This window comes from Euleptes europaea, chromosome 3 (genome assembly GCF_029931775.1).
Source record: "Euleptes europaea isolate rEulEur1 chromosome 3, rEulEur1.hap1, whole genome shotgun sequence".
Taxonomy (NCBI): Eukaryota; Metazoa; Chordata; class Lepidosauria; order Squamata; family Sphaerodactylidae; genus Euleptes; species Euleptes europaea.
Window position 1 is genome coordinate 87,660,996 of NC_079314.1, and position 23,831 is coordinate 87,684,826.

The 23,831-nt window shown below is 41.2% G+C and overlaps 1 protein-coding gene across 2 annotated transcripts in view; it reads left to right on the forward strand.

The window, feature by feature from the left end:
- Nucleotides 1-567: 567 nt before the first annotated feature.
- Nucleotides 568-23,831, forward strand: part of IFT56 (intraflagellar transport 56) — a 35,341-nt gene continuing 12,077 nt past the window's right edge. Inside the window, exons 1-13 of one of the 2 annotated variants that reach the window (XM_056846182.1) lie at nucleotides 568-705; nucleotides 1,841-1,933; nucleotides 3,465-3,579; nucleotides 3,804-3,853; nucleotides 4,490-4,635; nucleotides 6,156-6,327; nucleotides 6,695-6,769; nucleotides 9,731-9,833; nucleotides 12,183-12,238; nucleotides 13,196-13,249; nucleotides 15,609-15,672; nucleotides 16,784-16,872; nucleotides 21,998-22,081. In XM_056846182.1, coding sequence (XP_056702160.1) covers nucleotides 568-705; nucleotides 1,841-1,933; nucleotides 3,465-3,579; nucleotides 3,804-3,853; nucleotides 4,490-4,635; nucleotides 6,156-6,327; nucleotides 6,695-6,769; nucleotides 9,731-9,833; nucleotides 12,183-12,238; nucleotides 13,196-13,249; nucleotides 15,609-15,672; nucleotides 16,784-16,872; nucleotides 21,998-22,081 — 1,239 coding nt within the window. Of the gene's footprint in view, nucleotides 706-1,840; nucleotides 1,939-3,464; nucleotides 3,580-3,803; nucleotides 3,854-4,489; nucleotides 4,636-6,155; nucleotides 6,328-6,694; nucleotides 6,770-9,730; nucleotides 9,834-12,182; nucleotides 12,239-13,195; nucleotides 13,250-15,608; nucleotides 15,673-16,783; nucleotides 16,873-21,997; nucleotides 22,082-23,831 lie in introns of those variants that run through there. The other variant, XM_056846183.1, reaches the window with a different exon arrangement.

Below are 23,831 nucleotides of genomic sequence, written 5' to 3' on the forward strand. Positions count from 1 at the left end.
CTCTTGCCCTTTTCTACTACTGCAGACAGACTAACAAGGCGACCCACTGGGAATTAAGCTATAGCTTGTTTAGTTTATACGTCAATCCGGCCCTGATCTTGTCCCAGTCCTTTAACCTATTGAAAAACGTGCCCTGGAGGGAGCCAAGCGTTCTCGGCCGAACTAGGCCTCTGCTTTCTCCACGCTGCCAAAACGACGCGGCGTCCCCGCCCCTAACCGCATCGTCCACGTGATCGCATTCCTTGCTTGCTTCGGGGCTCTGGGGTGGAATCGGCAACGGAACTGTGAGTATGGGTGGCTGTTTCTGCCCGGTCGTTATTCGACGCCTCGCTGTCCCGATTCCCTCTCCTTAACTACCCCCCCCGCCTGCGCGGTTGCTAAGGCAACAGAGTCCTTGGTGCGGCGGCGAGGCGGCGGCGTGGCTCGGGCCTGTGGGCAAGATGGTGAGGGGCTGTGAAGGCAGAAGGAGGGCTGAGTGGGGAAGAGGTGTTTCTCCCGAGGCGAGGAGCGACCCGGGGGGGAGTCCCCGGTGCCTCACCTAACCGTGCTGCCTCTGATCGCTTACAGATGCTTTCGAGGCTCAAACCCGCCGTAGGGGGCGGCCCGCAGCTTGGGGACAAGCGCAGGAAGAAAGGCAAGCGGATCCCACAGCTGGAGGAGCTGCTGAGCCAGCGAGATTTCACCGGAGCCATCGCCCTGCTGGAGGTGACGGGAGATATGCGAATTTCAATGTCTCAATGAGGCCCCCCCCTTTCGATGATGCCTGGTTTTGTGTGTGTGTCTGTGTGCTGGGAATAGATGGATACGTTTACACTGAGCAGATGACCAAAGGGGTTGTAAATGGCCTGCAATTAAGATGACCTACACTGATGATTCTCCATAAATCATCTGCCCTTTTCGTTCTGATTTTAGTTCCTTCAGATTAGACTGTCAACTGGTAGCTGATTCTTAGCATGTTAGTCTGTGTATATTGTGTATAATGGGGTTAACTGAATAGTTTATAGTTAGACCACTTAAGCTGTGTTCGGTGGCAGACTTGATACCTGCACCCCAAAGATTGCTTGTTTTCTTCAGTATTTTTATCTGGTCCTTCTTCCAAGGAACTTGGAGTGGCTCTCTCTGTGCATTTCCCGCCACCTAGGTGCCGCACCGTTCGCTCTAAGTCCATCCAGCAGGTAGTTGCCAGACAGCATCCTTTGCTGTGCACCCTACCTTCTAAGGTGTGGTGTGTCCTGCCAGTGGTTTTTGAATGTCATGGGGGGGGGGTGCCATTGGTTCTTGGGGAGGGGGCATGGCCAACGCTGGGGAACTTCTCCATTGGTCAGCCACTTAGTCGGCATCCTAGGCTCTTTTGGGCCATGTGGGTAGGGATGTGCTGGAGGGGGGGCTCAGGGAAATAGCTACAATGGAGCCTTATGGGCTACACCATTTTTTTTGCTGGTACAACTTTGCACCACAAAAGGGGGAGTTCCCAGCCCTAAACGGCTCAGGCAGTGGATGAAACCAGTCTCCGCCCCCTTTTCTGCCCCCTATTACATCAGCGCACAGCCCTGTGCTGAAAATACACTGGTACGCAGAAGTTGCACAGCTGTGCCAGTGCACAGTGGCAGTGCACCTATGCTGGTGCTGCACCAGCTTATAAAGACATTACGCTGGCATATCTGCCAGTTATGCCAGTTTAGGGGTCACTCTCCCCCTATGGTCCTTCGGTCCCCCCTTAGGATTGCGCTGTAAATTTGTGAATTTCTATTATAAAAGGTTGTCCTCATAAAATTAATCGTATAAGTTTTTTCTTATGAGAGTGCCCATAACAGAATCATTTTAATTTTTTTTTTGCAAGTTTAAACGTCATGTTGGGGAACAAGAGGAAGATGCAGATCTCTGGATTGGATATTGTGCTTTCCATTTGGGCGACTACAAGAGAGCATTGGAGGTGAGGTGAGGAAATTCTACTTCCTTTTGAAAGGAAGCAGGATGCTGCCTTAAAATGAGACCACTGGGAGAAAGGGAAAGAGAGAATGTTACAGAGTAGATTGAAAGGCGGACATCGGACTGATTTGCTATATATCTTGTAATAAATACTTAAGCCAGACTGAATTCAAGAAATGCAGAGTTTCACATCAGAGTAACATGTTTGGAAAAGAGCAGCATCAGAAATATTCCAGAAATACCAGTAGGTGCTCCTTCGCTTTCATCTGTCTTGAAACATGCTGAAAGAGAGTGAGAGGAATTAATTTGGGACTTTTCTCACTAACTTTGAGGAGTGAACTATTGCTTAACGTCACTGCAGTAAAGCATTGAATACCAACCTTTTGCTCATGATAACTTTCAAAATTAATTGTGATATTTCAAATAGCCTTGCATTCATTCGTTTGAAAGATTTTGAGGGTACAATGTGTTCCCTTTTATTTATTAATACTGATCATGAAAACAATTATGGTGGAAACTAATTGATGTCAAAGATATTTTCAGATTGCATATATTAAGAAATTATATATATATATATATATATATATATATATATATATATATATATATATATATATATGTATGTACGTATGTACATATATACATACATATACACACACAGATAGACAGACAGATATAAAAGTGATAGCAAAATATCATAGTGGAGCTTGTAAAAGGAACAGTACAGCTTATGGAAGATATCAAAGTAATCCAGTTAGTTTTTTACCACAATGTTGCATGGTTCATTTAGGTTTTTTAAACCCAGATCTTTTTATTAACTTTCATTGGAAGCAGCAGTTTGTGTTGAAGATACGCTCATCCATGTATAGATAAGATGTAACCATCAGTAAGGGTTAAGGAGCAGGCTGTGAGATTGTGAACTTCCTCACCCAGCCCTTCTCGCATGCAACTTCCCTATCTTCTCCATTTTGCTCTTATACATGGCCTCTTGTTATATCCCCTCTGATATTGACCGGTACAGTTAGGACTTTGTAACCATGAGTTTTGCATTAATTATGCAGTTGGACTTATACCTGTTTTTAAAAGACTTCTGTGATTAATCCTTTTTAAACTTTCTGAATCAAAATTTACTGCACAAATCAAGCATTTAATATCTTTGTGTCTTGGGATCCTGATTAGTCAAAACTGCTTTCGTGGATGGGGAATTGTAAATTAATGTAATTCAGCAGAGATGAGCATAAGCTATGAGTAAGAAAGTCTCCCCCTTTGAAATCACAACTCAGCCATTAATGCCCTATGTAATCTTGGGAAAGCTGCTCACTGCTTCAGTTTTTTTACAGTTTTTGAGCTGTAACTATACTGATCTGCAGGCTTATTCTAATTATTCTTCAGAAAATTTATCTGGAGCATTTAGTAATTACATGCCCTGCTTCTGGGAGTTATTACTTCAATGGAAGCAAAGAGCAATATTTCCTGTGCTTATTTGTATTTGGTGGTTACACAATGAACATTTCAAGAAGGCTTCTTTGTTTCAGGAGTATGAGGTTTTGACCAAACGACCTGTCTGCAACCCTGATGTTTGGGTGAATCTAGCATGCACTTACTTCTTCCTGGGGATGTATGCACAAGCTGAACAGGCAGCCTTGAAAGGTAAGTTGGATAATGCACATAATTTCGGAGGGTAGCTGTGTTGGTCTGCAGGAGAACAGCTAGATTCGAGTCCAGTACCACCTTGGAGACCAACAAGATTGGATGGGTAATGCATAAGTACAGGAGGTATTCCTGATAATATTAACACCATGCGATCATAAATATTTGTAAACCCTGAATATTGGTATAAGGTTTGTTTTATATTCTTCTGGGCTTGTTTTCAGCTCCCAAAAGTAGACTTCAGAATCGTCTGCTGTTCCATTTAGCACACAAGGTATGTATGCTTTAAGAAGAAAAGAATGTTTACAAACATAGGGAAGTAAGCAGCGTGTACCTGAAGTATATTGAAACCTTTCTTTAGCACCAGGAACCCCTCCCCAAATGCTTCTACATCATCTTAAATTCTTAAAGGTCCACTGGCTGAGGTGGGAAAAAACTCTCGTTTGAGTGCAGGAAGAACTGTATATTTATTAAATATTTACCCCACCATTCCTCCATAGATTTCAGAGCAGTATTCATGGTTCTTTCCTCCCATTTGATCAGTCTTGCCAGGTTGGTTAGACAGAGAGAATGACTGGCCCCAGGACACCCAAGAGGATTTGTGTGGGGAGGGGGGATTTTAACCCAGACCTCTCCAGCTCTAGCACAACACTTTAAATACTATCCCATGCTGGCTTTCAAATATATTGTTGGAAGCAGAAGACAGGCTAGGGTTGCTGGGCAGGCACAGGGGCTGGGGTAGGGGGAAAACCCTAAGGGACAAGTTATACCTGTGTAGCTGCTGAAGTTGGTGAGCAGAGAAGTGGGATTTTAGGAAAACAGAGGAAAATGTTAATGGAGAATGACTGCAGAATATGATTGCATTTACTTTGTGTGTCAAGTATCTGTATCTTCTTTCTGAATTATATAGTTTGGTGATGAGAAGAAACTGATGAACTTCCACCAGAATCTGCAGGACATAACGGAAGATCAGCTTAGCCTAGCATCTATCCACTATATGCGATCTCACTACCAAGAGGCCATTGATATCTACAAACGCATACTTCTTGATAACCGGTTTGGTCAGCTTTTCCTTCCCCCCTCTCTATCTGCTTAATACTTTATTGGTGGTAATATTTTACTGGAGAAGAACTCTCCCAATTTTGCCAGTTTTGTTAATAATTTCTTGCTAGTAGCCTAGTGTGTAGCCCTCTGGCCGTTGTTGCACTGAAATATGCTTGTTCATTATAAAACAATGCAGTGCAGCTCATAATTTTTTTTTACCTATATGATCCTGCACCGAGACTTAAATTTTCTTGTGGTATTGCAGATAACTTGCATGATGTGCACTTTTCCTTGGTTGTTTACAATACATCAGGGATGCTATCCTAGAATGTATGTCCCTATCCTAGAATGTATGTCCCATTGAACTTATTGGAACTTGCTGCAGAGTGGACTCTAATCTGTTGGACTCTTAATCTGGAGAATGGGGTTTGATTCCCCACTCCACCACAGAGCGGCAGATGCTAATCTGGTGAACCAGGTTGGTTTCCCCACTTCTCCACATGAAGCCAGCTGGGTGACGTTGGGCTAGTCACAATTCTATTAGAGCTCTCTCAGCCACACCTATCTCACAAGGCGTCTGTTGTGGGGAGGGGAAGGTGATTGTAAGCCAGTTTGATTCTTCCTTACAAGGTAGAAAAAGTTGGCATATAAAAACCAACTCTTCTTTTAAACTTGCATGGGATTGGGTTGTAATATTATTTGAGGTACCCCTTTCTTTGCTAGATGTTGGTTGCCCAAAGGTACTGCGTTAATTCCAACACAGAACTGCAGTCTTCTGTCATCTAAGTTCTTTGATCTACTAGTCTGTAACTTCCCTTAAATTAATTTTGTGCTTCATTAAAAAGAAATATATATGCAGTGAGAAGCACTGAGAGGCAGTATACAATGGAACACTAGGGCTGTTGAAAAAAAAATTCGGTATAGTTCAGCTTCGGCAAAATTCGGCCCGTTTTTATTCGGGCCGTGCCAAAGTCCGAACTCCCCCGCTTTGGATCCCTGAAATTCGGGGGGGATCCGGTGTTCGGGGAAAAATTTGGCCCCCGCGCGCCTTCAGGGGGATTCCCTGAAGGCGCGCGGGGGGGCCTTTAAACAGATCTGCGCCTCCCAGCTGGGAGATCTATTTAAAGGCCCCCACGCTCCCTGGAGGCGCGCGGGGGGGTCTTCAAACAGATCTGCGCAGAGGGTTTTCAGACCCCCCCCAGCCCTGCCGGGACTCTGGAAGGCCTTTTCTAATCCTTTTCTAAGGCCTTTTCTAATCCTTTTCTAAGGAAGGCCTTTTCTAATCCTTCCTTGCTATCCTATTTTTGTGGCATTTATTAATGCCTTATACTATAGTGTTGGGACAAACCATTCTACTTCTGATAGAACATGCGGCGACATGACTTATATGCAATGCTACTTAGGCAGCAACATTAGGAACCTTCTGCTTTAATGCTGTAACTTAACTGACTTTTCTGCCATTAAAATTAACACAAGCTTTTAGAAGTACAATTATTTGAACAGCTTAACTAGTTTCATGTTTCATTCTGTAGGGAATATCTAGCCCTCAATGTGTATGTGGCCTTGTGCTATTACAAGCTGGATTACTATGATGTCTCCCAAGAAGTGCTAGCTGTTTACCTTCAGCAAGTTCCTGATAGCACCATTGCTCTTAACTTAAAGGCTTGTAACCATTTTCGACTCTATAATGGGAAGGCTGCTGAGGTATGTTGTTTTTCTCTTTGACATCCTTTATTCCATTATTCTGTTCCATATGCTCGCAGACCAACAGGACATGAGCAAAACAAATCAATAAATTTAGTTCTCTTTGACATCAGTCTCTCTTGATATAAGCTTCTTCCACTCCCAAAAGTTGTCTGTGATTTTACTTAGCACTGTTGTTTCGGTATCTACTGTACTAGCTATATGCACTTCTTAATTCTGTGAGCTTTCCAACTGTCCTGGCATATATAACTTAGAATATGTTAGTCAATTAATGTTTAGGATACAAAAATAATCGATATTTTGCTTCCCTCTGCATCTGCCTGTTGCACTGACACTGTTTGGTTTTTTAATTTTTTTAAACTATAAGGCAGAGCTCAAGAGTCTGATGGACAGTGCCTCAACATCATTTGAGTTTGCTAAGGAACTCATTAAACACAATCTGGTGAGTAGGTCTTGTGAACGTTTCAAACTCATGTAATGTAGTTTGTAGAGCTCTCAGTTGCATAGGCTGGAGATCATGTTCTTCCATTCATTCATTGAGACTTCGTTTTTTTCTTCAACTATTAAGAGCAGTGGTTTGGAGCAGCGGGCTCTGATCTGGAGAACTGGGTTTGAGTCCCCCCTCCTCCACATTAGCGGCAGATGCTAATCTGGTGAAAAGGATTGGTTTTCCCACTCTTACGCACAAAGCCAGCTGGGTAACCTTGGGCTAGTCACACTCTCAGCCTCACCTACCTCACAGGATGTCTGTTGTGGGGAGGAGAAGGGAAGGTGATTGTAAGCCGGTTTAATTCTTCCTTAAGTGGTAGAGAAAGTCGACATATAAAAACCAACTCTTCTTCTCTCTTCTGCCTTTTGATACAGTTGCTGTTGATTCCCCTTGTGACTTATGTTTTCATGACTCTGATCTCAGCCAGTTCAGAGGACACATTCAGTGTTTCCACAGGGGGAACTTCCTTTCTGCTCTGTTAAAGACCCTGAGAGGTTCTGTTCTTGTGTGTGTAAAGTGCTGTCAAGTCGCAGCCGACTTATGGCAACCCCTTATGGGGTTTTCAAGGCAAGAGAATGCATAGCAACCCTGGCATTTCTTGGAGGTCTCCCATCCAAGTATTAACCAGGACTGATCCTGCTTAGCTTCCGAGATCTGATGAGATCAGGCTAGCCTGGGCCATCCGTTCTTGGTCTTGTGCAATTCTTTCTCTGTATTCTCTCCTGGAGGGATGTGATTAAGTCCCATGGCCTACAGTGCCATGTAGATCCTGATGTCAGCCAGCTATGCCACTTTATCTCAGATCTCTCCTCCCTTGTCCAGGGCCACATTTCCACCTGTGTGTCTCATCTATCCACTTGGAGGTCTCATTACCATCTCAAACTCGACATGGCCAAGATTGAATTATATATCTCAATTTTCCTCTCCTTGATTCATTAGTCAATAACTTATCATTTGCTCCCCTCCATTCCATCTGTCTTCAGCAAATGTTGTTATTTTATTTCACCCATCTTCACCCCCACCATATGCAGGAATGTAAATAATTTACTTAATTCCCCTAGCACTTCTTCCTGTACCACTGCAGAAATCCATACATTCCTCTCCTGTCATATCCAGCCTTGACCACTGTAACCTTCTTTACGACTTTTCCCTATCATATTTCTGTCCAATACTTTGAAAATAACTCATTGTTTCCAGTGTTCAAACTATGTGTAGCTCCTCCTTCATCCCTTGTGGGGTGGCACCTCACTTTTCCCTCTATCCCCCTCCCCATAATGTTTCCTCTTTCCCTCCCTCTGGCACTCCGATATCCTCTCCCCTTCCTCTGCCCCATTCTCTCCTTGTCAGCCATTCACCAGCCTACTTTTATCTATCTCCCATCTTCAGCTATATTTATTATTTATTTACTTCATTTTTACCCCACTTTTCTCCACAGTGGGGACCAAAGCATCTTACATTATACTCATATCCTCCTTTTTATCCACACAACAATCCTGTGAGGTAGGCTAGGCCGAAAGTATGTGACTGCTCCAAAATCACACCGAGCTTTCACAACAAGAAGGGAATTCGAATCTGAGTCTCCTGGACCCTACTCTGAAGTCCTAACCGCTGTACCACACTGGCTTTCATAATGAGGCTGTTGTTGAAGAGTAGCAAGCAGCCAGAACTAGTTGAGTCGTGCAAGTCAGGTTGTATCAAGTCACCTAGAGGTTGCTGCCAAGCCTAGGGTTGCCAACCTCCAGGAGGAGGGACCTGGAGACCTCCCAGAATTACAGTTTAACTCCAGATGACAGAGAGCTGTCCCCCTGGAGAAAATGACTGCTTTGGAGGGTGAACTCTATGATATTATATTTGGCTGAGGCCCCGCCTCAAACCCTGCTCTTCCCAAACTCCATGACAAAATCTCCAGGAATTTTCCAGTCTGGAGCTGGCAACCCTAGACAGGCCTGGCCCCAATGAGTCTTTCCTCAAAGGCCAAAAGAGGTCCAGAAAGGACTCTGCCCCTTCCTCCTGCCTTTTTACTCACTGAAACCTAGCCTGGAATACTGTGGTTGGCTAACAGCAGCCACTGAGTGAATCTGTTCCTTAAAGTACAGGTGCTCCATCCCCCGATATATATTTTTTAGATTTCATATTTTTCTGCAAATCTGGGGCTCTTTTCAGGTTTGTAGAAAGATCTGTTTTCCCTGTTCACACCTCCAGTTGCCGGATTTAAGTGTTCTCATATTCGTCCGACTTAGCTATTCGTATATAGATATTCCAATCTTTACAGACTGGAATATACATATGTAAATGTTGCCACTTTTCATTTTTGTTTCCTGTACATATACCTCCCTACAAATGCCACTCTTGAGATCTACCTTTCTCAATCACACAATGGTCTTTTGTTCTCTGTCACAGCTCCACCCGTACTCTTTGACTATTGCCTATGGCTGGAACTCTCTGCTTGAATATGTTCCTTCCTCAAAATCTACTTTTTTCCATTCCCAGCTGTAACAAACATTTAAGTACATTTATTTGCATTTCCACCCATTCAGCCCTTGCTGTTCTCTATCAGTCCTTTCAATTCCGCTGATGGTGTTTCCCACCTTCAGTTATTACTTTGGATTATGAGCTCCTTGGAAGTACAGACCTATCGGTTTATTTGCCTATGAAACATAGTAAGGTGCTATATACACTACAAGGAATAATATTGTTGCTTTGAGTTCTGAAGGAATTGTGGTTTTCAAGATGCAGGGATAACTGAAACTTACTAGTGGGGTTTTCATATGTAAAACGCAGAAGAACTGTGAAAACAGGCCACATTCCTAATCATAAACTTGCCACCTCCTACTTCAATAAATATTTTCCAAGCGTGTGCAGGATTACATAATGCAACTTGCTGCTGTACTAACGCAGGGCTTTCCTCTGCAGGTGGTATTCCGAGGAGGGGAAGGGGCTCTTCAAGTACTACCTTCCCTGATTGATGTTATTCCTGAAGTCAGATTGAATTTAGTTATTTACTACCTCCGACAAGGTAAACAAATCTCTGGCTTTCTTCTTAGATGTAGTGAAGGTGATGAACTTTTAATTTCCCAGGACTTTCTATAAATCTATTATTTGTATACCTCAAAGTAGAATACAGGTGATTTTGTTTTGCTTTTTTGATGGGGGGAGTATAGAAGCTGGGAGCTTTTTGCTGCTTTTTGTTTGTGGTGCTAGGGGAATTAAGTAAATGATTTACATTCCTGCATATGGTGGGGTGAAGATGGGTGAAATAAAACAACAACATTTGCTGAAGATACTTTACATCTTGTTTTGATTAAGCCTGCTGTGAAATCGGGCAGAGGGATGGTAGTTGGGATTCCCATGCATGCTGTGCAGAATAGTTTTGCAACCTTGAACAGGAAAGAAAAGGTTGTGTGGCAAAGTGATGAGAACTAATGTTGCAAACTTTAAACTTGTCAACAAATTAAAGATGCACGTATTTATAAATGAACATATTGAACAATAGGATTAGATTCCTTTAGCAGTAGGAAATAGCTGTGTCAGAACTGTAGTAATTATTTTATTATTCATGGTATTTTCTTACCTCTGATAGGGAAATGTTCTTTAAAAGTAGACTAAATTATACGTGGCCTCTGCAGTTCAGTCCGACACTATCTCACAATATATCATAGAAGGCTGTGTTAACCAAACTAATTTCAGCTAATGATTTGGCATTCTGTAATGTTCTGAAGGGTTTGTGTTTGGATAAAACATCTTGAATCTAAAAAGATCACACCTATAGTTCATCACTAGCTCAAAAAGTTCATTCAAACTTTGTCTGATAAAATAAAATGTTAACATGTTCACTTTCTTAAAGAGTCAGGTCACATTTACAGTTATGGCTGAAAGTTCTGCCTAGGAATTCATGTAGTCCACTTATTATTGCTCCCACCAGAGCTACAGACACAGCAGCAATGGCAGGGGCAGAAGTTGAACGGCAGTATAATTATGTTAATGGCTGTTACAGTACCAAGGGACCAGGAATACCACTGGTACATCAGTCTGATGCTATAAGCTTATGGACATGCCCAGTGTCATATGAAATTGTATTGTTTAATATGATGGTTCAAACATGGTGGTTTGTCACTTTCTCCATAGCCAATCTGGCCTGTAACAATGTTTTTAGTATATATACAGTGAGGGGAAAAAGTATTTGATCCCCTGCTAAATTTGCCCGTTTGCCCTCTGACGAAGAAATGACCAGTCCATAATTTTAATGGTAGGTTTGTTGTAGCTGTGAGAGACAGAATAACAACAGGAAAACCCCCAGAAACCCAGAAGACAAAAGTAAGAGATTGATGTGCATTATAGTGAGGGAAATAAGTATTTGATCCCCCATCAACCAGCCAGATCCTAACCCTAACCCTCAACCTCCCTCGGTCTGGGGCTCCATGCAAGATCTCATCTCGTGGAGTTGCAATGATCATGAGAACGGTGATGAAGCAGCCCAGAACTACACGGGGAGAACTTGTCAATGATCTCAGGGCAGCTGGGACCATAGTCACCATGAAAACAGTTGGTAACACACCACGCCGTGAAGGACTGAGATCTTGCAGAGCCCGCAAGGTCCCCTTGCTCAAGACAGCACATGTACAGGCCCGTCTGCAGTTTGCCAATGCACATCTGAATCACCCAGTTCTCCTCTGGGTCATTCAGATGTGTGGATTATAAGGTTTATGCCTCGGTCTTATCGAATAGGATAAGAAAATTTATTAAAGACCTTATACACGAAGATCAGGCGGGCTTTGTTCCAGGAAGGCAAATTAAAGACAATATAAGAATCTTATTGGACTCATTAGAATATTATGATCAAAATATACAACGATCAGCCGCCTTTGTATTTTTGGATGCAGAAAAAGCCTTTGATATGGTCTCATGGGACTTTATGGAAAAAACATTGGTAAAATTAAATTTTGGAGACCGTTTTTTGAAAGGTATATCAGCTATTTACACATCCCAACATGCGAAAATTTTTAATATTTTATTAACTCTTATGAACAAAGTATTTTGCTTGGGTGAAGCTCTGTTGCCTAATTGTTCCTTGTGTCCTATCCTCAAAGGATGGATAACTGTGGGAAAAGAATGGGAAAGATGTTTTTACCTTGAAGTTAAGACAAAAAGTTGGCTAGAATATAAACAAGAGCCTTTGAATTAGAACAGTGATGCATATCTTTATAATAAATGTAATAAAGTAACAGATTCTATACTGTATCACCAACAAGGTACAAATTTGCTCCATTGTATAAGTTTTTACCCCTTGCTACTAAATGCTTCTGTAGAAGGTAGGGTGATGATGGTGAATATAGTTTTCAGAAGTGTGTGTCTTGTGTCGCTTCAGATGATGCCCAAGAGGCTTACAACTTGATCAAAGACTTGGAACCTACAACTCCTCAGGTACTGGAAACCCTGTGGCAATATTATACAAAAGAAGAATTTATAATTCTGAATAGGAATGTCTCATAACTGCTGACCAGGAGTCAAGCCCTTGTGCATGATAGACCATCAGTTCACTTTTCGGATACGGGATAGTCTCATATTGAACCTACATGAGCAGAGAAATGGAAAACTCCTCCTAAAGTAAGGTATCAGTCTAGGAATTTGGTTTATCGTTCCAAAAACAGTAGGCCTGTTGCATGTGGAACTCTTTTTTTGCCTTATTATGCAAGGTATTCCAAGCTCATTGTTAATTTTAGAACTCTGCTTCTTTAAATGGAAGGCATTCTGTTTGTTCATGTAATATATTGGTTTATTAACTCCAAGATATAACAAGTAGGTTTAAGATACAATAAACTGAAATCCTGTCCTGGTCCTGCAGCTATATCCTGTAAAAGGAAATCGGCATTATATGGGGAGAGAAGAATTTCTTGGACATGCTTTTTAATTACTGTCCAGAACTAGTGAACCCTGGAATTTGGAATGAAAATAAATCTCTTATCATTGTCTGATGTGTAATTGCTTTCCTGGCCCTAAGATCTTTTAGCTCACAGCATTCACTGATATTGTATAGTATGTTTATTTGAGTTTATTAGCGGAGTAAAAGGGGTAATCAATCTCTCAGCTACTTGGGGCTCTTAAAGTTCACGCTCATTGTTGTAATGGGTTTCATAATAAGGTTGTCTGAGTTAGTCTCTTCTGATTTCATGCAAGTCAGTGGTTCATGTATCGTGTAATTGATTTTGGTTTGCACGCTTAGTGTATCCTAACTTTGATTGTCAGAAACCACGGAGGTAGGCAATTCAGAAATCTGTGTATTTGTTATTAATTTGAATAGTGTAATTTACAGGTCACCTAAAATGCCATAAACCTTTTGCTGCATTTAACAAATTGTCTTTGAATCTAATCTTTTTCCAGGAATATATCCTCAAGGGAGTAGTGAATGCAGTTCTTGGGCAGGAAATGGTTTCAGTGAGTATAACTTTTGGTTCATGGAAGCTAGACATGTGGGCGGTGGAATTCAGCTGAAAGGTTGATTGAGACCAGTTTTCTCCTTGCTCATTCTACCCTTGTATTTTCTTCAGTTCTATGTAGTAAAAGAATAGAATAAGAAAACATTAGTTATTGAGTTATTGAAGAATCTTTTGAAAAAGAACCTACAGTTTTAGAAAGTGAAGTGAAAGCTGCACTGAGAGCAATCGGGACAAACAAATCACCAGGAGCAGATGGGATATCAATAGAGCTATTCCAAGCCACAGAAACGGAGTCCATCAAAATCTTGACAAGAATATGCCAACAGATATGGAAAACAAAACAATGGCCCACAGACTGGAAACGATCCATTTACATGCCAATTCCCAAGAAAGGAGACATCAAAGATTGCAGCAACTATCGGACCATTGCATTAATTTCTCACGCAAGTAAAGTGATGCTCAAAATCTTACAGCAAAGGCTGTTACCATATATGGAATGAGAAATGCCTGATGTTCAAGCTGGTTTCAGAAAAGGAAGAGGCACTAGAGATCATATTTCAAATATACTCTGGTTACTGGAGCATACGAGAGAATTTCAGAAGAAAATCAGCTTGTGTTTCATAGATTACAGCAAAGCTTTTGACTGTGTGGATCATGAAAAGCTATGGCTGCTTTTAAAGGAAATGGGTGTGCCTCTACATCTGATCATTTTGATGGGCAACCTGTACTCTGGACAAGAGGCCACAGTTAGCACAGAATATGGAGAAACGGAATGGTTTCCAGTTGGCAAAGGAGTCAGACAAGGATGTATTTTATCTCCCTATCTCTTCAATCTATATGCAGAATATATAATTAGGAAAGCTGGATTAGATTTAGATAAAGGGGGAGTGAAAATTGGAGGGAGGAACATTAATAATTTGAAATATGCCGATGACACTACATTATTGGCAGGAAATAGTGAAGATTTGAAACGACTACTGCTGAAAGTTAAAAGAGAAAGTGCCAAGGCACGACTACAGCTGAACGTCAATAAAACAAAAGTAATGACTACAGGAGAATTACACAACTTTAAGGCTGACAATGAGGAAATTGAAATTGTTCAAGACTTTCTATTCCTTGGCTCCACCATCAACCAAAAGGGAGACTGCAGCCAAGAAATCAGAAGGAGATTGAGACTAGGAAGGGCAGCCATGAAGGAGCTAGAAAAGATTTTGAAGTGTAAGGATGTGTCACTGGCCACCAAGACTAGATTAATTCATGCCGTCGTATTCCCTATTACTATGTATGGGTGTGAAAGCTGGACAGTGAAGAAAGGAAGAAAATAGATTCCTTTGAAATGTGGTGTTGGAGGAGAGTGTTACGGATTCCGTGGACTGCCAAAAAAACAAATCAGTGGGTTATAGATCAAATCAAGCCTGAACTGACCCTAGAAGCTAAAATGACTAAACTGAGGCTATCGTATTTTGGTCACGTCATGAGACGACAAGGGTCACTGGAAAAGATAGTCATGCTAGGAAAGGTTGAGGGCAGCAGGAAAAGAGGAAGACCCAACAAGAGATGGACTGACTCAATAAAGGAAGCCACAGCCTTCAATTTGCAAGATCTGAGCAAGGCTGTCAAAGATGGGACATTTTGGAGGAGTTTCATTCATAGGGTCGCTATGAGTCGGAAGCAACTTGACGGCACTTAACACACACACACACACAGTTATTGAGCTTATCTTGTCTGTCTGGCTTACAAAATACTTGCCTTGTTTTTGTAAGAACAGTCTATTTGAAACCATCAAATTATTTTCTGTTTTTCTCAATAAGTATCCATTCCCTCTATGTTCTCAGAGCCATATTAAGCATTACTAACCATCGATGTATCGATTTTTACCTTGCACTTCTTCCAGGGAGCTCAAGGCGGCATACATATTTCTCTACTTTTCTGTGTTATCCTCCTGCAAACCTAAGAGGTGGGTGAGGTTGAGAGAGAGTGATTGGGCCAAAGTCACCCAGTGAGTTTCTTGACAGAGTGGGGATATGAACGTGGATCCGATAGTATAAGCCCTACACCATACTGGCTCATGCTGTTTGTTACCTGCAAATATCTGTAACTGCAACGTTATCCTGGGGGCTCATTTTCAACCAGAAAAGGTACCCTTGAAGGGTCAATGATAAATATGAGAAGTTTAAAGGGAGAAAAAGTTTGGACCATAGAAAGGGCTAAATATCCCCTACTCTAGCTACTTTACCTCATCCTGATCACCTCTCTGGAAGTGGCTTTTCTGCTTAAAATCATATGTGCTATACTGTTGCCCTGTCCCATTGCTTAGTTTCTCACATTGGATATCATACCTTTTTGTTTCTTTCCAGAGAGACCATTTAAAAATTGCTCAGCAGTTCTTCCAGCTGGTGGGAGGCTCAGCCAGTGAATGTGGTATATCAACTTTTATGATTTTCTTCAAATGCTACTTGACAGTATTACCATTGAATACAACCTTTTACCCACATTGTGTCACTACTGTATAGATTCTTCAGACAGCTTCATCATCTTTCTTCATCTATGTGGCTAGTATTATATTAAATTATACATGCCGCTGCCACCAGAAGTTACGTTGTTCCTCTCTGACATATCTAATACTACATGCCCATATCGTGACATAACATTGTATTTCCTTCCCATAGATATTGGACAGGGAGAACCCACACACGGCAGCCATTCTGTGTGTATCTAGTTGCAGTTCAGATATGTTTATTCCAATCCTTACAGTGCAATCCTGTGCACAGTTATCCCAGTCTAAACCCATTGAAATCAGTGAAGTGAGATTGGAGTAACACTGCATAGAATGTCATTGTTAGATTCTTGCCTACGAAAGCTTATGCCATATTAACATATTCAAGGTGTTGTAGTAGATAGTTGTCAGTACTTCTCTGGAATATTTTCTATATATAATACACAGAGAGACACTCTTAAGTAGGAGTGTTTCCTTTTGTAACAGAAGTAAACCAGGGCATACCTTGGATACACATAGGAAGGCTGAGGTAATTTACACTGCCTCAAGACTGTGGAACCCTCTTACAGATCAGGTGAGACAGAGAAAATGGTGGTAGTGCTCCAGATAGCTCTATACATATAATACCTTTTATTCAAAGCACTTTTATTTCTCAGTATTCACAGTTAACTCTGAATGTGGTATTTGAGTTTCTTTGGCACGATGTACATAGTGCTCTGGACATTAGAAATTATAACAGTATCCCTAAAAATTAGTCAGGGTTTGCAGATTTCTTGGTTCTAATGTAATGTATGGAGCAACATTGTGTCTGTGTGAGAAATTTTACTCTTAGATTTTCATTTCTTATAGTCCTTTGCTATAATGTTATAACCAATATAATCATCATCTGTGCTTCAATGTTGTAAAGATAGATTATATGCATTCATTGTATTGCAGTACCTGTGGGCTGTTATACAGAAGTTAGAAACTGATCTAAGATAATTCAGAAAACCTGTTCTTTTATTATTTTCAAAATATTTGTTCTCTGTTCTTCAGATACAATCCCTGGGAGACAGTGCATGGCATCCTGCTTCTTTTTGCTCAGACAGTTTGATGATGTCCTAATTTATCTCAATTCAGTGAAGGTCAGTATGTTTTACCAGGATTACTAGTCTTTTGTACATTGTTTTGTATCGACATGGCAGAATCTAACAGGTATGCAGCCATTAATTCTCCAGTTTACCAGATCCTGGAGAAAAACAACAGGGATTGCTATCTTCATGTCTCTGAGAAAGTTCATAAGCTGGGCATCTTCTTATTCTGTCAGAGTATGCTGACCTTTTCAATAGATTTGCAAATTCTCCCCTGCCATATTTCTTCCTTGATTTTGGTGTTCAGATTACCAGATTTTTTTTTACCAAGGTAGTACTGATTCTCTCTCTCTTTTTTTAATTTCAAGAGTAGATGATCTCCTTTCAGAAAACTAACATAAAAAATAATAGAAATGGGCAAGAGTCCAGTAGCATCTTAAAGACTAACAAAAATATTTTCTGGTAGGTTATGAGCTTTTGTGAGCCATGGCTAAGGTGCTACTGGACTCTTGCCCTTTTCTACTACTGCAGAAAGACTAACACGGCTACCCACTGTGAATAAAAAATAACAACGTGCATGAACAAACTAGAGGGTTTTTTCTTCCAAAGAAATAACGTCTCTTTCCTGATTCCTGCTAGTGTGTACTGGCATTCAAGTAAGGTAATTTAAAAACAAGCAAACAAATGTTTGGGCCAATTCTGTAATGAATTATAGTGGGATAATGGCCTGGATTGGAGGATGGGGGGGAGGGGAACTTCCATTATTACTGCTTCCCCATGTTGCTGTCATCCCCTCTCCCCTCTTTCATTTAGGAGCTGATGCGTTTAGTTTTCCTTTCCTCCTCAGCCACTTTAAACAGAGCTCCACAAGCCATACGTGCCCAATAAGGCTTTACAAATGCTTGTAAAATTTCTCTTACACAAAATCAGCCTGGGGTGGGGGGAGTGACACAGTGGGCTGAGACAGTGAGAGGCATTAGTGAGGTGAGCAGAGGTAGAAAGGGGTATCGGTCTCGGTTAATATCCCTTGTTGAGTTGCCACTGGAAATATGTTGCCTTACTGAAGGAGCACAGTACTTAGCCAGCATGGAGTAGACCGCAGTTGCTCAAAGCATTGTCTTCATTCTTTTTTGCATTGTCTGTGTTTCTGATATCCAAAGGAATAAGCAATGTTTTCTTCTGAGGAAGCAGGGCAGTTTTATTTTTATTCCTACTGGAAGGGTGGTATGTTCCTGCAGAAAGACAGCATCTAAAAAACAATCTTCAAAGGGCTTCATAAGAACATAAGAAAGGCCCTGCTGGATCAAACCAAGGCCCATCAAGTCCAGCAGTCTGTTCACGCAGTGGCCAACCAGGTGCCTCTAGGAAGCCCACAAACAAGATGACTGCAGCAGCATTATCCTGCCTGTGTTCCACAGCACCCAATATAATAGGCATGCTCCTCTGATACTAGAGAGAATAGGTATGCAGCAAGGCTAGTATCCATTTTAACTAATAGCCATGAATACCCCTTTTCCTCCATGAATATGTCTACTCCCCTCTTAAAGCCTTCCAAGTAGGCAGCCATCACCACATCCTGGGGTAGGGAGTTCCACAATTTAACTATGCGTTGTGTGAAAAAATACTTCCTTTTATCTGTTTTGAATCTGTCACCCTCCAGCCAACAGACGACCTCACGTTCTAGTATTATGGGAGAGGGAGAAAAACTTCTCCCTGTCCACTCTCTCCAAACCATGCATAATTTTATAGACTTCTATCATGTCACCCCTTAGCCGCCTTCTTTCCAAGCTAAACAGCCGTGTCTTAACCGCTCCCCATGGGACAGTTGCTCTAGTCCCTAATCATTTTGGTTGCTCTTTTCTGCACCTTCTCAAGCTCTGTAATTTCCTTTTTTAGGTGCGGTGACCAGAACTGTACACAGTATTCCAAGTGTGGTACAAGGGCAGTATGATATCAGCAGTTTTATTCTCTATTCCTCGTCTAATTATGGCCAGCATGGAATTTGCCTTTTTTACAGCAGCCGCACACTGGGTTGACATCTTCATTGAGCTATCCACTACCACCCCAAGATCCCTTTCTTGGTCTGTCGCTGCCAGCACAGATCCCATCAGTGTATATGTGAAGTTGGGATTTTTGGCCCCAATATGCATCACTTTACACTTACTCACATTGAATCTCATTTGCCATTTTAATGCCCATTCTTCCAGTATGTAGAGATCCTTCTGGAGCTCTTCACAGTCCGATTTTGTTTTAACCACCCTAAATAATTTGGTGTCATCTGGAAACTTGGCTACTTCCCTGTTTAACTCCAACTCCAGGTCATTGATGAACAGGTTGAAAAGCACCGGTCCCAACACAGATCCCTGAGGCACCCCACTGCTCACATCCCGCCATTGTGAGAACTGACCATTGATTCCTACTCTCTGCTTCCTATTTTTCAGCCAGCTTTCAATCCATAAGAAGACTTGTCCTCTTATCCCATGACTATGAAGTTTGCTTAGCAGTCTTTGGTGGGGGACTTTTTCACTTTCTTCTTCTTCTAGGGAAGCATGATCTTCTGTGTGTGCATGCACGTCAACTGTAATCAGCATTCCAAAATTCTCCTTTCTTGCTGGAAGATCATCAAAAAATCTAAGGCATAATAGGTCCCGTATTAAAATAGGCTAGCACTTGTGGTGCCTGCTATTGTCCTAAGCTGTCTTTTTCCTAAGTATTTAATGCTAATTTGGGGTCCATCAGTATCTGAAGTTAGGAATTTTGGTCCCCATGTGTTACTTTGCACTCATCTGCCACTTTATTGGGCAGTCACTAAGCTTGGAAAAAACGTTATGAACCCTTTTTCATTTTGTCAGAGACTTTATTGTTCTGAATAATGTACTGTTCTGTAGTGGTCTAGGATGAGGCAGTTGCAACCAATGGGAAAATGCTGCTCCCTGGAGTCAGTCAGGGTTGTTAACCTTTCTGATGACTCCTAGTGGGTGGGTCTTCTCTGCATTGACACTATTTTACTTTTAATAGCAAAAATCTCATGAGTTCTCTTAACTTTGCATATTTGTGAAAGAGATGGAAAGAGCCCCTAGCTGCACTTTTTGACAGTCTTAAGCTAGAGTGGAAGAAGCATTTTTGAAATTAATTAGGTTAGATGGTGCTAGAATGCAAAGCTGGTTTCAGGTAGCACCAAAGGCTGCAGAGTTTGGGAGGAAGGATCAGAGAGGTGAAGACAAAGGGAATTCTTTCACTGACCTTTCTTTACTGAGTTGCCCCTGTTGGGAGGAGAAACAACAGGTAATTAATAAATCTAAGAAAAAGATTGCAAGCACCAGTAACACCTATTAGAGCTACAAACCAGGGACCTTAACTTTAACGGCTATAGGATTTATCTGCTGAGATCCTTCCCAGCTCCACTAACAACACTGACATGTTCTTTGCACGGAAGACCCATAATCTCACTCAATTGGATTATCCAACTACTAATACAGAACCACCTACAGCTCCTGGAAGAGTGATTTGTTGTTGAGCAGAAGGCCTTTCATAAACCACTCAGCAGAGGGCAGAAGGGTTTTCATATAAATGTGTCCATACTTCTGCTTCAGAGTACTCACTTGGGGTTATATGTGACAAGCTGATTTAATAATATATTTTCTAAGTAGAATTTTTGGAGTAATTGTAGACAGTGAGAGCAATGAAAACTGAAGGCACCCTAAGACAATCCTTAAAATAAAGCTTTGAGTAGGATATAGAACTGATCAGGATAAAGTGTTGAAAGAAATGCAGGGCGAGGCATAACTGATGATTGATGGCAGTGTACAAAGCCTGTTTCATAATCTAATAATGCAATTCGTGTACTGCTGAAACATTCCTGTCTGAGGCTTAATGTCACTTGGCATCCTGCCACTCTCTCTGTTCCAAACCTGTGTGTCTGGGTAATTCTTTGTACCTCCTACACAACCAAAAGATTTCAGTACAAAGGAGCTATGGCTTTCCCACAACTGGAGGGGGAGAGGTGCTTCTTTCCCTGGGCAAAGACTCGGTATGAATGAGAGCAAAAAAAGTTCCGCCCACATCTGTACAAAGAGGCTGTTGTTTAGGCAAATGCAGTTAGTAAAAACACTCTGGTTTAATACATCACAGTCCCAAAGCTCAGAAACCAGCTTGCTCAAATTAGGCCATCTTCTATACTTTGGATACTTTATATACATAATTTTGTAGTATTAAAATGCTTTACAATGCTGTTAATTGTTAATATGATCTACTTTGAAGACTATATAGTAATGTAGACTATAAATGTGATTAAATAATATACAAAGTTGCATAATTTGCCTTTTAGGTTCAAAATTAGGTTATCAAGCCAGATATCTTTTAAGTACAGTGTATGCACATACATGAATATAATGGGGTGGGTGGGATGGAATACTGCAAATGAGCAGAATTAACCACACGAAGCACAGTGCACTCTGGACTGCCCAAAAAGACCTTGCCAAATAGAGTATACAATGTAGCCTATGTCATATTGCAGACGTTTCTACTAAAGAAATCTCATGTTCAATGAATAGTTCTTTCCTGTTACACACATAAGGAATCTCAGGTGTATCCTGCTTGAGATTCAAGTGGTCACTTCTTATGCTACTACTGGCTTTCAGGTACATGTAGCTAAGTACAAAGCATATATGGATTACATCATATTTAAATAGTACATGATTATATTTGCCGCAGTTGAAAGTTAGGTGTAAAATTAGTTTCACTCTGACCAGGGCTATCTTGCTAGGGGCTCTTGACAATTTACCAGAACTCTTTATGAACTGTTAGTACAGTATATTTTGAAGGGTAGGTACATAGACATAAAACTTATTCTCTAATAGGTCAACAAGTACTGAAGAACTAAGCATGAATGTTTTGAGATGGGTGAAACTGTGGTGAAAGAGGAAGTTGCATCACAGTAGAATTTAATAATCCCAAAAAGAAAGACAAACCTCAGAATGTTGCCACCCTGCAATTTCTGGCTTGGAACTCTTCCCAAAATGCCATGGAAAGTTTCAGTTATGTCTGTAATCACAAACTCTAGCCCTTGTTTGTTTAAAAGCTTGATTTCTACCCTCCTTACCCAGTTAAAGCTGACTCAGATTTTGAGTCTTAATTCTTATAAGTGTTTGTTGATTATTATATGCACTTTCTTTTCCAGAGTTACTTCTACAATGATGACACTTTTAACTTTAATTATGCCCAAGCCAAAGCTGCAACTGGCAACACTAGTGAGGCTGAAGAGGTATGTCTCTGCTTTCTTAAAATATTGCAGGCAAGCAATATTTTCTATCTGTTGGATCATGGCTTGGCTCCCTATAGGAATGAGGCTGGAAGAATAATCAGCCTTCCATGTGCAATATGTATTCTTCCACTACCAGCATGGTGTAGTGGTTAAAACGGTGGTTTGGAGCAGCGGATGCTAATCTGGTGAACCAGGTTGGTTTCCTCACTCCTGCACATGAAGCCAGCTGGGTAATCTTGGGCTAGTCACAGCTCTCTTAGAGCTCTCTCGGCCTACCTACCTCACAGGGTGTCTGTTGTTGGGAGGGGAAGGGAAAGTGACTGTAAGCTGGTTTGATTCTTAAGTGGTAGAGAAAGTCGGCATATAAAAACCAACTCTTCTCCTCCTCCTCCTCTTTTGCATGCAGCAAGATTGTTTGTTATTTCTCAGCTTCTGGCTATCAGAATCAGCAAACTATGCGTCGTCCTTGTATTGCAAACCAGGATTCCAAGCTGTTTGCATGCAAGGGTGGGGGTAGAGCGGGCAAAAGGAGTTAGGAACTGGGATCACATGAGCAAACCTGAAGTTCCTTCAAGTCTTATTCAGTGGCAAAGCAGGTTTTGCTATAGAAAGGATACCAAGCCTATCTGAATCTTCTGATTATTTTCAGATCTGAGCTTTGTACTTCCTCTTGCTACAATTTAGGATGATCACTGATGGGTTTTGCAGTACTAATGTTGCCACCTATGCACTGTGGTTGATTTCTTTGTCCAAATATGATGAATTTCCACTAGGTTCAGACGGGCTTACCCAAATTAGTATTCAGAGTTGCAAGCTTAAGTGCAGTTTTATGCATACTTTTGAAAGTAAATTGCATAGAACACAGCAGGGCTTTATTTAGAAATGAATAGATCAGATCATATAATTTGATTATTATTGCCAAGATATTAGAAGCTTTTTCAGGGGACAACTAAAAACTTAAATGGAGTTGAAAATTTGATTTTTCCAACCCTTCCTGTACTGCAGAAATAGGAGGTTCAGCTTTTCGTTAAATGCAGTGGAAAGGATCATAATTTGCTGTCATGGTGTCCCTACTGACTACATGTCCACTGTCTATTGCTCGATTATAGTATTTTTTAAACCTCATTCCCTGATAATTTAATAGGAAGGAACTATGTTTGTGGCTAGTCACAGAATCTATCTTTATGTATAATATATGAAAAAGACAAGAGGTTATGGAAGATGCTCCTTGCTGTTCTAATTAGTATCATGTATATATTAAGGATCGTCGCACATGATCACAGAAAACATGACACAAATAAACCTCTTCTGTGGCTCTTCTGTGACAGTAGCTTGCTCCCATTCACATATTCAGAAGCGGAGGCAAATAGCCTTGCTGCTTAGGCACAGATTGACATTGCTAATTCCCCCACAAATATGACAAGATACATGTTTCTAAATATTGTCGAAGGCTTTCACGGTCAGAGTTCATTGGTTCTTGTAGGTTATCCGGGCTGTGTAACCGTGGTCTTGGAATTTTCTTTCCTGACGTTTCGCCAGCAACTGTGGCAGGCATCTTCAGAGTAGTAACACTGAAGGACAGTGTCTCTCAGTGTCAAGGGTGTAGGAAGAGTAATATATAGTCAGAAAGGGGTTGGGTTTGAGCTGAGTATTGTCCTGCAGAAGTATTGTCCTGTAAGTATCAAGATAATGTGCTAATGAGGGTATGGTATGTTAATATGGAACCATTGTATCCTGAAGTGATCTGTTA